The sequence below is a fragment of the Amblyomma americanum genome, chromosome 1 (genome assembly GCF_052857255.1).
Source record: "Amblyomma americanum isolate KBUSLIRL-KWMA chromosome 1, ASM5285725v1, whole genome shotgun sequence".
Lineage (NCBI taxonomy): Eukaryota > Metazoa > Arthropoda > Arachnida > Ixodida > Ixodidae > Amblyomma > Amblyomma americanum.
In genome coordinates this window covers 100,266,952-100,282,399 of record NC_135497.1, presented here as the reverse complement: position 1 = coordinate 100,282,399, position 15,448 = coordinate 100,266,952, and the positions used below count along the sequence as shown (strand labels likewise).

The window sequence follows — 15,448 nt, the reverse complement described above, 5'->3', positions numbered from 1 at the left end:
ACAGCGAACTACGGCCCCTCATTGAGTATCTAGAAGGAAGCGCTCAGTCTCCCCCGCGAATCTTTTCGCGCGGGCTGTCGTCGTTCTGTTTACGTGACGGCGTCCTGTATAAGAAAAACTACAGTCCAACAGAAGCTGTCTATCTACTCGTCGTGCTTACGGCCCTTCGCGACGAAGTCCTGCAGGCGAGCCATGATGACCCATCTTCTGGTCACCTGGGTTTTTGTCGAACTTTGGCACGAATACGGCAAAAATACTACTGGCCAAGGGTTGCTGCAGTTGTGACACGTTACGTAAGAACTTGCCGCGAGTGCCAGCGTCGCAAGACGCCGCCGACTAAGCCAGCCGGCCTACTCCAGCCTATTGATCCGCCTCAGGTTCCCTTCCACCAAGTTGGCATGGACATACTCGGCCCATTTCCGGAGTCCTCTCTGGGTAACCGCTACATTGTGGTCGCCACCGACTACCTCAGCCGATACTGTGAGACTAAAGCTCTTCCCCGTGGTACTGCTGACGAAATTGCGAACTTTTTCATTCAAAACATTGTGCTTCGTCACGGTGCACCCACCATCGTTTTAGCTGACAGAGAAACAGCGTTCACCTCGGCCCTTACGCAGAAGGTTATGCGCCTAAGCGGCACCAGTCACTGCAAAACAACCGCTTACCACCCTCAAACGAACGGCCTCACCGAACGGCTTAAGAAGACGATCGCGCGACATCATTTCTATGTATGTCGACGCGGACCACCGGAACTGGAACCCCATACTCCCTTACATCACCTTTGCTTATAATACTGCGGTCCAGGATACGACACGCTTCACTCCTTTCGTTTAGTACATGGTCGTGAAGCCACAACCACGCTGGATGCAGTGCTGCTTCCAGCTAGCGCTACCCCCTCTGTTATGGGTGCTGCCCAATTTGTTCGTTACGCTGAGGCCGCCCGCCAACTCGCTCGACAGCGCATCCGGCACCAGCAAGTTGACGACGCTCAGCGATACAACCTCCGCCGCCGAAATGTGCGTTACCTGCCCGGCGAACAAGTCTGGGTGTGGAGCCCAATCCGCATGAGGGAACGCTCTGAGAAGCTTCTACGCAGATACTTTGGCCCCTACAAGGTGCTCCGCCAGCTCAGTCAAGTTACCTACGAAGTTCTCCCCCAAGGAACAGTTCGCTCTTCTAAACGGCCGACCTCCGAAGTTGTCCACGTCGCTCGGATGAAGCCGTACCACGCCCGCTAGCCCCTCGCGCGTGTCTACACCACACGCCAGACACGTGCGACTGCCCTTGTGGTCCTGCCTGCAATTGCCACCACACCGAGTCGGTGTCTTCAAGAGAGAGGGAGCAATGCTACGCTACTAACTACTCTAGTGGCGCAATACAGCGGCTAAACTGCATTTCCTGGCAGTTGGCAAGCCTTGAGCCATCTCGGGGCTAGACGCTTCTTCTTCACCTCTCGTGCTGACTGCTGCCTTGCTCGTTCCAACGTCTTGCGCGTCTAATTAAAGCTAGTAAACCAGCCCTGCTTACGCCAACCGTTTCTCAGTGACAATATCTCATGTTAGCTAGCCTCATCTCTCCATCTTAATACGTTCGGGCCCACAAAAGAAAGAAAAAGCTTGTCTGTCACTCTCAGGTAGTGTTCTCTGAGAATACACCCTACTACCCTAATCGATCATTAGTTATCTCCTCTGGGCATTATATGCCCAGTCTATGTCTGCCTTTTTCGGTGTCAGCTGCGATGCTATTAACTTGCGTTCGTTCTACAATCTGCGCAGCTCCATTTTTATGAACGCCGTCCTTGTCATTTTCATTTTAACGAAAGTCACTACGCTTAATGTCTTTTTATCAAAGCGGCGGTCCCCTGGCAGACAACTGGCAGCGTACGGTTTTCAGGGAGTGCGAGGTAGTTCTCGGAGTCATGCCACACCAGAGATGTGACCCATAAAATGAATGTGAACTGACCCTAACCTATACCTGGTTCCGATTACTTGTTAATATCTTACCGATCAAGAAGATAAACCCAAAATTGCCCTATAGTTCTGTAACAAATGTGGTGATGTCTGCCGCACCTTTAACGCCACCCACGATTGTACGCTGAGAAATACGAAGCTAATCGTGAAAAGTTGTGCAAATTTGTAAAATTAAATTGAATTCATGTCTATCGGTGAAACAGAAAACCCTTTTCAGAAAAAAATCTTCAGTGTAAGCTGCCTGAAAGGACAGCGGCAGGAGGGAAATCAAAACGCATACGTCAACACGCATCAACACAAAGATTAATTTTCGCAGACAGTGGGAACACACGAGACATTAAAAGACGAGCGACGTCAGAATTATAAGGCAGCCGGCGCTGCTGAAGCTGCGCTGCGAAGTGCGGCGGCAGAGTTGGGGCTGCGGGCGTCGTAGGAGACGGCGGGCCGTTTCAAATCTCCACGTCTCCGGCGCCATATCTGTCGGCGTCAGTTCAAACATCAACGTCAGTTCTCGTTGATGTTGGAACTAGATCGCCCTCGGTCGAGTTTAAACATCAACGAGAACTGACGATGATTAGAGCAGAACTGGGCGCCGCCAGAACTCCTTCGTAGGGGAAGTACAAGTTCTGGAAGACGCCCGCCACGACAGCTGGGTGAGCTTTGCGGGCCGGTCGCTGACGGGTGCCTGCATCTTGACAACGTCGACCGCATCCAGGGACGGGTGGCTCAGCTGCAAAAAGTTTCAAGATATAGAGAGAGCAGAAGGACTACCACTTCGGGAAGAGTGCTTTATTGGGGACCACAGCTTTCACAGATTGAGCCCGTTCACTTTGCACTTCACACCAACGCGTATTATTTCTTGCAGACAGGTGCGTGAAAAAATGCTCTTTTTGTACAAATAAAGTAATTAGAGTGTACAGCAAAATATCATTGCCAACCCTAAAAAATAAGTTTCAATGGATGGTTGTTCCCTAAAAGCTTGCCCCAGGCTCCAACGACGCTGAGAGAGTTGGCCAACGCCTCCTCTGTTATGAGTACCTGTCAGATAATCCTCTTTCCAATGGGAGTCAGCGCGGAAGCTTCATTCACCGGTCAACCGCAACGCGGCGAACTCCGGTGTGTTACGTTTCGCCTACGACGCGCGGTATAGCCGGCGCGGATGCAACGGACGCCGGGGCTTCGTTCAAAGTGGCGGTCATTTTGGGCCCGTTCAGTGCGGCCGTAATGCCTCCCGCCAAGCGCGTCCAGGCAGGTTTCAATGCCACGTGTCGTCGTGTGTGCGTGTGTGTGTGTGTGCATGTTGGTGCCCACACTTGTCAAAGCGCGGCAGCCGGGGAGAGGAGCTCCCCAACTGGGAGGCGAGGAGGTCTGACCGGCGCCGGCCCGGCGGACGCGTCACTTCACGTCTCAACATGTCCGTGCGTCGCCGTCTCGTGCGACTCATCCCAAGCCGTTCCTTCTTGCCCTCGACTCCGAGGGTATAAAAGCCGCTGCCCCGGACGCCAAAAAGAGACTTCGATTTCTTCCTTCGAGTAACGTGGTCGCCCTGACCGGCTGCTCTTTTGCGATGCCAGAATAAACAAGTTGTTCTGTTGCCAGTCGACTCATCCTTTGCCGGGACCTTCGGATGTTTCCAGCTTTGCCCCAGGCCGCCAGGCCAACGCTACTTTTGGGGCTTGCGACCCATTTGCAACAACTGGTTGCCAGCGGTGGGATCGCGACAACGGAGGCCAGCAGCGAAGATATGCGTTCAACTGTATGCTGAGCAGCACAACGACCATCCGGGAGCAGTGCAACGAGCCCTGTGTGATGACTGGTTGCCTGCAGCGGAACGACTGCGCTGAATTCTTGGCTGCGAGGTTTGGTGAGTGCGGGACTTTCTTCTTCTGAGTTTTGCCAGGCTTTTGTAAGTGTCAGAAACAGAGCTGGTAATTGTGTTGTCGTTGCTGCCGGGTTAGTTTGCGGCAAGACAATAGTAGGCAGTAGAGAAAGCAGCATTCGGAGCAGCCATGGATTTGAAGTCGTTGCGCAAACCGAAATTGCTGGTGCTTGCAAGAGAGTTGGGTCTGGATGTCTCAGACAAACTCAGAAAACCAGAACTGCTACGGGCTATTCTTGAGTTGGAGGCTGAGGATGACGAGCTGTCTGAATGCCTTGAGACCATTGAGGAGAGGGAGCAAAAAGAGAAAGACGAGCGCGAACGTAAAGAGCAAAAAGAGAAAGACGAGCGCGAACGTAAAGAACAAAAAGATAAAGAGAAAGAAGAGCGCGACCGTCAACACGCTTTGGAAATGAAGCGTCTCGAGGTAGAGATGGAACGCGCTCGTAATGGAAGTCAGGCACACGGTGCAGGTGAACGAGTATCGTTCAGAATGACTGACCTGATGCGGCCGTTTAAGCTTGGAGAGGACATTGGTTTGTTCCTGGTTAACTTTGAGCGAACGTGCGAGAAGCAGGGGTTCTCTCGGGAAACGTGGCCACAGCGCTTGCTCACTTTGTTACCCGGCGAGGCGGCCGACGTAGTCGCTCGCTTGAAGAGAGAGGAGGCAGAGGATTTCGACCAAGTGAAATCGAGTCTGCTAAAAAAGTACAGGCTGTCGGCGGAGGCGTTCCGTCGGAAGTTTCGGGAAAATGAAAAAGGCAGAAGTGAGTCATATACAGAGTTTGCCTACAGGCTTATGTCAAACATGCAGGAGTGGCTCAAAGAAGAGAAAGCGTTTGGTGACCACGAGAAAATTCTGCAGTGTTTCGGGCTGGAACAGTTTTATAGTCGGTTACCTGAGAACGTGCGGTACTGGGTCTTGGATAGGCCAGACGTTAGTACAGTGGCTAAAGCCGCCGAGCTAGCCGAGGAGTTTATGACGCGTCGGGCTCGCGGAGCTAAGGACGGTCTAAAGGGTGAATTTGGCTCCAAGTCTGAGAAGCCGAAGTTCACACCCAAGAGAGCAAGGGGGGACACACGAAGTGCGGATGCGAGTGAAAGCAGTCCGACTGAACGTAAGGAGACGGCGGCAGCCGAAGCCGAACGCAGAAAGCGGTTCGAGAGGAGGCAAGCGCGCGTGTGTTATACGTGCCAGAAGCCGGGTCACTTTTCGGCGCAGTGTCCAGAAACAAAAAGAAAAGTCGTGTGTTTGTCATTATGTAGCACTGACGAGAACATGAAGCTTCTCGAGCCTTACATGCGAGACTTCCTCGTGAACGGGAAAGAGTGCCGAGTGCTTCGTGATTCCGCAGCTACAATAGATGTAGTTCACCCCTCTTACGTAGAACCCGATATGTTCACGGGCGAGTGCGCATGGATCAAGCAAGCCGTGGAAGCTCATAGCGTGTGTCTGCCCGTAGCAAAAGTGCTTATTGAAGGACCTTTCGGAGCACTTGAGACGGAGGCCGTAGTGTCATCTATGCTGCCCCCCCAGTACCCGTACCTATTTTCGAACAGGTCCGATCACCTCCTGCGCGAGAAGGGGCTTTTGTTTGGTGAGGCTAGCGTTCAGGCCTTAACCAGATCGAGAGTTCGGGAGCTCGCTGCAAAGACGGTAGTTGCGGGGCTGACGTTGTCAAACAATGAGAAAGGGTCGGAGGCGCAGCAAGCTGCTACTCAGAGCACGTCCGAACTGAATAAAATTGAGCCTGTAGCGTTGAAGGCACCAGGTACTGGAGAGGAAATGCCCGACACGGGAAAGTTAGAAGAGCTATCTGCAGATTTGCTCATCGCGCCTACGTCCGATGGACTTAATAGGTTGCTAAAAGTCAGCCGGTCGGCTTTGATAGCCGAGCAAAAAAAGGATGGCAGCCTAGAAATCATGCGCTGCAATGTCAAGGAAGGTATCGCCAAGAAAAATGCTCGTTTTGTGGAAAGAGGTGGGGTCTTGTACCGGAAGTATCTAGACCGCAGGGGAGTCGAGTTCGATCAGCTGATCGTGCCTCAGTGCTACCGTCAGGATCTGTTGCGCTTGTCGCATGGCGGTTCGTGGTCCGGACACCTAGGAGTTAAGAAGACTATGGACCGTCTCTTGCAAGAGTACTATTGGCCAGGGTGTTTTCGTGACGTAGAACACTTTGTGAGGACATGTGACACCTGTCAGCGGGTTGGCAAACCAGGGGACAAATCGAGGTCGCCGTTGAAGTTGGTACCTATCATTACGGAGCCTTTTAGACGGCTCGTTATTGATACAGTGGGACCTCTGCCGGTAACAGCCACGGGGTACAGACACATTTTGACTGTGATCTGCCCAGCGACAAAGTTCCCTGAAGCAGTGCCGCTTAAGGGCACAGGGTAAGGTAAAATTAGAAAAAAATCGTTTTTTTTCTTTTGGAATTTTAGAAGTTCAATTCTTTCTACACATGTTCCATGATCGCACTTTCCTCAGAAAGCCATATTTACGGCTGAAAAACGCTTTTTCCGAAACCAAGTAGTGAGCGGCCACGCCCCTTTTCAGGATTAACGTCAATTTTTTCAACCAAAAAGTCCACCACCTGATTTCAAAACTTGTCTAAAATCAACTACATATAAAAAAATGTCTGGCAACTATTGTACAGCTACTCTTTTTTAGCCAAGACAATCCTGAGACGCTTTCCAGGTTTTTTCCACGTTTCTGTAACCTTCATGCAGCTGCGTCCGAGTGCTATCCCTTTCGATCAGTATTGTAAATTGTGCCGGTGTTGGTTGCTGCTGATAAGTTGAGATGCCCAAGGCAAAGAAGGCCTTCGTCAGGCGTGAATTTCACTGCAACCGCTACGCTCATCGTGAAAAAGCAAAAGGATGTCCACGACCGAATGAGATCCCGAACGCCGTACGCGCCAGCTCCTCGACATCGAAGCTTTCATGATTTTCTCTGTGCTTCCAGGAAGAGGATGTGCTACAGAGCAGCAGCCAATATGCCTTAATGGACATGGACGGTATTTATGCCGCAATTACACAGATTTGTGTGTGCAGAGAGTGCGGTGGAAGTGTTGAGCTCATCGAAATTGTGACAAAACGGGTAGGTGTTGCAAGCGTTTACAGTTTGAACTGTGAAGTGTGTAGTGCCGCACAACGATTTGAGACGTCGAAGAAAACTACTTCTGGCCTCTATGAAGCCAACCTCAGGTTAGTGTATGCCTTGAGGTCCATTGGTAAGGGAATGGCTGCAGGAAATATACTCTGTGCTATGCTAAACCTTCCTAAGCCGCCGACAAAGTTTGCGAAATACAATCAAGAGCTTCTAGGTCACATCGAAGCTGCTGCTCAGGAGTCGATGAAAAGGGCAGCTGCCGAAGCTGTCCAGCTGAAAGAGGGGGATAAAGACATCGCAGTTGCTCTTGATGGAAGCTGGCAGAAGCGAGGCCATACTTCCAATAACGGCATAGTCTCTGCGACTAGTGTAGACTCTGGGAAAGTGCTGGATCTGGAGGTTTTGTCTAAACGTTGTCCAAAGTGCAGCATCAAGGGTACAAACAGTGACCCCCTTCATAGAGAGGTGTGCCAAAGCAACTACCAAGGCACCAGCGGTGGAATGGAAGTCGCAGGAGCACTGAAAATTTTCGGCAGGAGTAAGGAGCTTCACGGCGTTCGATACGTCAAATACCTTGGGGATGGTGACAGCAAGGCTTTTATGGCTGTGAAGGCACAAATGCCATATGGTGATTCCGTTGAAATATCCAAGGTTGAGTGCATAGGGCACGTGCAAGAAAGGATGGGCACAAGGTTACGAAGGCTAAAAAAAGGAAACAAAGCAGGAAAACTCTCTGATGGAAAGAGCCTCTCGGGCCGAGGCCGACTGACTGATGCAGTAATAGACAAGCTCCAGACGTACTATGGTTTGGCCATCAGAAGAAATGTAGGAAACCTGGATGAAATGCGAAAGGCCGTTTGGGCAACCTTCTTCCACTTATCGGCCACAGACGATGACCCATGCCATGGACTTTGCCCAAAGGGACCTGATACGTGGTGTGCCTTCAACAGAAGTCAGTCAGAGGGCAAGCCATTTTTCCACAAGGAGAGTTTGCCTGCATCTGTCTTGGATGCTATCAAACCCATTTATAGGGAGCTATCGAAGGCTGAGCTCCTAGAGAAGTGCCTGCATGGGCGAACTCAAAATGCAAATGAGTCGTTCAACCATGTTGTTTGGGAACGCGCGCCAAAGAATGTGTTTGTTAGGCTTCGGACCCTACGGATGGCAACACTGGATGCTGTTCTTTCATTTAATGATGGTAGCATCGCACGGGCCAACGTTTTGAAGGCGTGTGGATTGAACCCAGGGAGCAACACCATCAAGTGGCTGAGGGAAGCTGACCATAAGCGCATGTACTTTGCGGACCGAGCAACACGACAGCTTACAAAAGAGGCCCGACAGTCAAAACGACAAGCCGAAAAGCGAAAAAATGACGGCGACAGTGACTACGAAGCAGGGGGCTATTAAACCAATTACTATGGAGGCGTTTCTGCGAATAAAAAATGGTTTTTCACATCTTTTTTCTCTTTACGCTCTATTATCTCAAAACAGTGTTTTTTCTTACAAAGGTACCATTATTTCCAATGCCTTTCAACACAGACGGCTGATTTTTTTTTTGCAATCATCTACATAAGTGTTGCCAACTACTGAACTAGAATTAAGCAATTTCACTGAGCAGTTATTCTGTTCTGAATTTTGAAATGCGCAAAGAAAGGCCAGATTTGTGTACTACCAGAAAAAATTGTATTAAAAATCGAATTTTCAACACATTTCAAATATTCTAGTTCAGTAAAAAGAACACAAAATTTGGCAAACAATGATATATGTATTATTAGGCTACTGTTATTAGTTAGTGAGAAACATGTACCTCAACATGGCCTAAAATGCATGGGAAGTATAGGGCTTACCCTGTGCCCTTAAAGAACTCAGCTCAGTTGAGATAGTCAATGGACTACTGTCCATATTTGCGCGAGTTGGTTTTCCTGCGGAAATCCAGTCAGATTAGGGCACAGTGTTTACCAGCGCTTTGACGACAGCCTTTCTCGAAAGGTGTGGGGTAAAGCTGTTACACAGCTCAGTGTACCACCCACAGTCGAATTCCGTTGAGAAGCTCCACTCCGTCATGAAGCGCGTGTTGAGAGCATTGTGTCTTGAGCAACAAAGTGATTGGGAGCTGTGTCTGCCTGGGCTGATGTTTGCATTAAGGACCGCGCCGCATGCGGCTACGGGGTTTTCGCCAGCTGAGCTGGTGTACGGTCGCTCGCTGCGGTCTCCGCTTCGCATGCTTCGAGACTCGTGGGAAGGCAGGGGCGACGACCCAGTCGTGGTCGAGTACGTGCTTAGTCTCCTCGAACGCTTGAGAATTGCACAGGAGTTGTCAGGTGAAGCAATGGCAAAGGCCCAGCAGAGGGCCAAGGTTTATTATGATCGGACAGCCAGGGCCCGTCGTTTTGAGGTGGGCGATGAGGTAATGATATTGCGCACATCGCTAAAAAAACAAACTCGACGTGCAGTGGGAGAGCCCAGCACGGATTGTTCAAAAACTGTCGGACGTTAACTACGTGGTGAGTCTGCCAGGAAAACGGAAAGCACAGCAAGTTTACCACTGTAATCTGCTCAAACCCTATAGACAACGGGAAGCAGTGGTGTGTATGATGGTAAACGTTCCCGAAGAGCTTCCGGTCGAGCTTCCGGGACTAGGCTCAGTGACGAACAGGGAAGACACTGATTAGGTCATTAGTGACTTACTCAGTAAAGCACCGCTGTCGCCTGAGCAGAAAACCGAACTACACCAACTCTTACAAGAGTTTCAAGGTCAGTTCTCTGAGAGGCCTGGTAGGACTTCTGTCCTTACTCATGATATAGAACTTACCTCCCCAGAGCCAGTACGATCCAAGGCGTACCGGGTGTCACCCCGCCAGCGCGATATTATGGAGGCTGAGGTAAAGAAAATGCTACAGCTCGGTGTTATTGAGGCGGGTGAGAGTGATTATACCTCCCCTTTGATTTTAGTTGAGGTACCGGGCAAGGAACCTCGTCCTTGCGTCGACTACCGCAGGCTTAATTCCATCACTAAGGATCAAATTTATCCGATCCCTAACATCGAGGAGCGCCTTGAGAAAGTTAGTAGCGCTCAGTTTATTTCCACCCTAGATCTTGTCAGGGGTTATTGGCAGGTTCCACTTACAGAAGAGGCTAGTAGGTATGCGGCGTTCATTTCACCAATGGGAACATTCCGTCCTAAAGTTTTGAGTTTTGGTTTGAAGAACGCGCCATACTGCTTTTCAAGCCTCATGGACAAAGTGTTGCGGGGACAGGAAGAATTCGCTTTACCGTATTTAGACGACGTAGCGATATTCTCCGCATCCTGGTCTGAGCATATGGCACACTTGCGGGCAGTGCTAACCCGCCTGCGCGAAGCGGGCTTGACAGTCAAGGCTCCCAAGTGCCAATTAGCACAGGCCGAGGTTGTCTACCTCGGTCACGTGATTGGACAGGGTCGTCGCCGCCCCTCTGAAATAAAGGTGGCCGCTGCGCGAGACTTCCCGCAACCGCGCACGAAGACCGATATTCGGTCGTTCTTAGGTGTCGCCGGCTACTATCAGAGGTACATCCCCAGGTACTCCGATATCGCGGCTCCCCTGACGGATGCTCTAAGAAAAACAGAGCCCCAAACAGTCGTCTGGAGCGAGACAAAGGAAAGAGCTTTTAGTGCCCTAAAGAGCGCCCTAACAAGCCAGCCTGTGCTACGATCGCCAGACTACACAAAAGGGTTCGTTGTTCAGTGCGATGCTAGTGAGCGAGGCATGGGCGTTGTACTGTGCCAACGGGAAAATGGAGAAGTGGAACACCCCGTCCTTTATGCTAGTCGTAAGCTGACCTGTCGTGAGCAGGCGTACAGCGCCACCGAGAAAGAGTGTGCGTGTCTCGTGTGGGCCGTTCAGAAATTGTCATGCTACCTAGCCGGCTCGAGGTTTATCATTGAGACGGATCACTGCCCTCTCCAATGGCTGCAGACCATCTCTCCCAAAAATGGCCGCCTCCTGCGCTGGAGCCTCGCTTTGCAACAATATTCCTTTGAGGTGCGTTACAAAAAGGGGAGTCTCAACGGTAACGCCGATGGCTTAAGTCGAAGCCCCTAACGTAGGAATCCGCCTCAAAGTTGTTTGTTACTGATGTTTTCTTCGTGAGGCAGGATTTTTAACATATTGCTTTTGTTTAGTGTTTCAAAGTGATTATGTGCTTTCTAGTGCAATTTTCCAATTTGTGGACGCGTTCTGAGTGCTGCTTGACTACTGTAAGGAACTAGGCAGTAGTATAAAAGGGGAAAGAGCCTGGCATAGCTTAGTGAGGGTTGTCTCGTGCTTGCTGACTGAGCGGTTGCGTTTCGGCGTAGTTCTAACGCTTGCTGGGAACGAGGACAAAAATGGCAACTCTCCCGAAGTCACTTTGCAGTGACCTGTGTGAACCTGAACCTGAGAACGAGGCCTTCTCTGTGCGCTGCGCTCAAGCAACGTCGAGGGACGACCGGTTTCGATTACGAGCATCATCGAGCGACATCCCTCTGGATAGCGGATGCAGTCCCCTGGCCATCGGGATCTCCTTCTCCCGGCGGGGCGGTCTGTTACGTTTCGCCTACGACGCGCGGTATAGCCGGCGCGGATGCAACGGACGCCGGGGCTTCGTTCAAAGTGGCGGTCATTTTGGGCCCGTTCAGTGCTGCCGTAACGCCTCCCGCCAAGCGCGTCCAGGCAGGATTCAATGCCACGTGTCGTCGTGTGTGCGTGTGTGTGTGTGTGCATGTTGGTGCCCACGCTTGTCAAAGCGCGGCAGCCGGGGAGAGGAGCTCCCCAACTGGGAGGCGAGGAGGTCTGACCGGCGCCGGCCCGGCGGACGCGTCACTTCACGTCTCAACATGTCCGTGCGTCGCCGTCTCGTGCGACTCATCCCAAGCCGTTCCTTCTTGCCCTCGACTCCGAGGGTATAAAAGCCGCTGCCCCGGACGCCAAAAAGAGACTTCGATTTCTTCCTTCGAGTAACGTGGTCGCCCTGACCGGCTGCTCTTTTGCGATGCCAGAATAAACAAGTTGTTCTGTTGCCAGTCGACTCATCCTTTGCCGGGACCTTCGGATATTTCCAGCTTTGCCCCAGGCCGCCAGGCCAACGCTACCCTTGGGGCTTGCGACCCATTTGCAACAGGTGGGAGCCGCGCGTTACTTCTCTCCGGCTGTTACTCATACAGTATATGCAGTTACTCATACAGTATTCGGCGGCGGCGCCGCAATGAGGTGCAGTGCGCCGGCGACCAGCTTGACTATCCCGAGCCTTGATAGGCAGAAAAGCTAGCGGACGGGGAAGGGCAGGATAGAGGGGCAGGAAAGGTTATGATTGGCCATGTTCAGCCGATTTGACGGGCACTGTTAATAGAGAAGGCGTTGACTTGGTCGAAGCCAATGTGCCCCTTTTTGTTAGCAACCTCGACAATGTGAGACATCATCCTGATCAACCAAAACTGGCAAATTTTCGGGAAGATGAAATTATGTACTATTTTGTTCATCACGCAATATAGAAGCCCAGAAAGCGGTATATTATTACATTTGTAACTTGTTAGCGTTACCGTTAATTCTAAGAAGCTGCCGTTGCAATTCTCCCTGGCACTTTTCCATACGTCCCAACACAAGGCAATAAAATACAGACACCTTGTGTCACATACCCTGTGAAATGGGCAGTCCTCCGCTGGTAACAGTGTTCCCGCAGGCAGAGAACATTGTCGCCCAGGCTGTCCTTAACCGCAGCTTCCCCACGTCTCCATCCCCGTGGCATCGGATGGCGGGCCTCGGGTCGGGAGTGGACAGGGGCTCGGGCGTCATGTCACCAAACTGCCAGAGTGGACGCACCCAACACGGCGACGGCAGGCAGACGCTGTACAGTAAACAGGACATAACAGGAATCGATGTCGCGAAGTATGCAGGCGCCAAGAACAATATTTAATCATAAGATCACACTTTTAACAACAACAACCAGAGAGACGTATTTCGTATCAACATAATGAGAAATGTGCGGAGCAAACAATATGCATGCGACACTGTGAGACAGACAAAACCAACAGAAACCTATAAGTGACCAAAAACACGCTTCAGGTTTTCCACTAAGCGCGTAGTGCAAAGAAATTAATATTCTAAAGAAATGTTTAGCAACCCATCTTATTTCCTTGTTATTTCCTTTTCTGTTCTCCTTGTGCAGATGACGTTTTCATGAAACAACCAGCCAAGCGATGTTTCCCCGTTCATGCAACACTGTGGCTTGCACGCGGAGAAGAGGCAGACGCAGCTAACGTTTCTGCCGATGTAAAACACAAATCCTGCTTGGCTGGTCACGTGTAAGCTTCAGACCAGACTTCCTTGAACTCTGCAGTCACAGGCACCCTTGTCGGAAGGGAGAACAATGGGCCGGAGGAATTCATGAAGCGGGTGCCATCCCTGGTGGAAAATGTCCCCCGATACGCAACTTCTGCGAGCGATGATGCATCCACGTTACTAATTACGCTGAATCATACCAGCAACATGTTACAGGAATGAGAGTTACTATCGCTAATATCGAAACCACAATAAAAATGGCGAAGGCTCCACTGCATGGTCACATTCTGGTCACGATTGATATAAGCAATAATCTACGCGTTTGTTAACGCTCCATCGCCAAAGACAGACTAGTTCTGGGACCTCGAAGCGCAGACGAAAAGCACGCTTTCACCCACTATTGAATAACACAATACAAGGCCTTCATATGTATAACGCGGTGTTAGAAATGCAAGCGCATTTTAATTTTATTAATAAAGAGCCACTAATAATCAGAGACCTTCACGTGAAGCCTTCTATCTCTAGTCAATAAAGGAAGCGGCCCAAGATGCGCAACATCAACTGAAAAGCGGTCGTAGAGCACTTTCGGCCATCGCAGACTCTATTACATATTGTGCACAACGTGTATCATGCAGGGCCCACTCGAAAGGAGGCCACCTTACAATCTAATGGCCAGCACGAACTGAAGCCGGGTGCTTTATGGTATGGCAGCTTTTGTAGTCGTTGCATCCAACCTGCACCTGGCAAGCTGGCTTTATAGACCACAGGGTTCACTTTGATGGACTCGATAGTACATGTCCCAACGCAGTACATGTCCCAACAAGTACTGCTCAGTGAGACTCTTCAGTTTTCTCCGCGATGCCGATCTCGCGAATGAGTGGTGCCGATTAGGTTTGATGACGCGTGGGTCACAAATATTCAGGGCTGTTACCTTGATTTTGTGTGACCCACATGAACCTCTACGTCAGCTTGGGCTTGCGTGCTTCTGTAAAAATTTGATGCGAAATCGATGTTTCTATTGTGGTCCGGAAAATCCGCTCCTAGTTCCCGGCGACGTTCTGGTGGAGCCATTACCGGCACTCTGCTTGGCTTGCACCGCCTGCCCTTAAACTAACCTCACCCTTTTCGTGACAGAGTGAAAGAAGCATACCTCGCAGTCCTCCAAAGCCCCTCGAAGTCTGGGTGTTGGCGAACGCTTGGACAGGAGCCCACAGGGAACCAGCCGTGTTCCAAGATGTCGCCCGCTGCAAAGCATTCGTGGCGCCCGGTGAACGTGCAGCCCAGATCTTCTTTTACCTCGCTTCCCGACTGCTGTGCGCCGCTACATTGTCTTCCTCAAGCAGGTCTTCACTTCGTCTACAAATTGGTGAACACTTGCCAGAGCACTGCAAGAACTGCAAAGCTTGCTTCCCCTTTCTAAACCGTACTCAGATTTTATGACGTGGTAAAGATCAAATGGCGAGGGAAATCTTGGAAGCCCATGAAACCGCGAAATGCAATAGTGGCACATGCATTTGCACACCTTCTCTCTATCTCTTGGTCAAAGAACGAAAGTTTTTAAAACGCACTCAAGTTTGCACAACAGTCTTCATGACCGTTCATTCTTCTTTTTCTTTTCTTTTCTTTCCTTTCTCTTTTTTCTTTTTCTGCCTGATTTTTAGGTTGTCTTTGTTTCTGGTTTTTGTATTCTTTTGCATTCTTTCAATATTTGCGCATGCGTGCTGTTGATTAGGGATGAGACGTTTTTTCGTTGTTAGTTTTCATTCAATTGTCTACGTAGCACCAGTCCTGTCCTCGCCTTTCTTTGCCCTGCCAAAACGGTATACGTTTTCGTTGAGCATAATGGCGGACCGACTGTCCCCTCAGTATACTCTGATAAAAAAAAACTGAGCCCCGTGGTCCTCACTGCGAACACCACCATAAATGTCAGCCTGCGTTTTCACCTTTTGAATTGATGCACAGTTATTAGCCCCCAGCTGCCGAGGGAAGAGTTTCAGAGTCCAGAGGCTAACCTGCTGAAGAAGGGCTTCTAACGCTTTCTGACCGTCGCAGTGACTGCGCGAGCCAAACAAGGGAGGAAGCGTCGCTGTGATGAGAAGCCCACGCTGCTTTCCAGATGGCAGTTAGCTTCAGCACCAAGAAGCCATAACTGATGGTACAACAGAGTTGGTCCCAACATTCAAATGTC

At 50.6% G+C, this 15,448-nt stretch overlaps 1 protein-coding gene across 1 annotated transcript; it reads right to left on the bottom strand.

Moving 5' to 3' along the window:
• Positions 1-2,260: 2,260 nt before the first annotated feature.
• Positions 2,261-14,557, bottom strand: LOC144134481 (uncharacterized). Its single transcript, XM_077667393.1, has 3 exons — positions 14,411-14,557; positions 12,618-12,826; positions 2,261-2,700 (listed from the first exon to the last, which is right to left on the bottom strand). Exons 2-3 carry the CDS (start codon positions 12,772-12,774, stop codon positions 2,525-2,527), a joined length of 333 nt encoding a protein of 110 aa, XP_077523519.1. The 5' UTR covers positions 12,775-12,826; positions 14,411-14,557; the 3' UTR covers positions 2,261-2,524.
• Between the last annotated feature and the right edge of the window lie 891 nt (positions 14,558-15,448).

Bases quoted from the DNA above. Each gene is read 5' to 3' on its own strand.
- LOC144134481 (XM_077667393.1), bottom strand. From the start codon at position 12,774: ATGACGCCCGAGCCCCTGTCCACTCCCGACCCGAGGCCCGCCATCCGA. The intron at 2,701-12,617 runs GTATGTGACACA...AACTTTTTGCAG, and splicing joins AGGACTGCCCATTTCACAGG to CTGAGCCACCCGTCCCTGGA.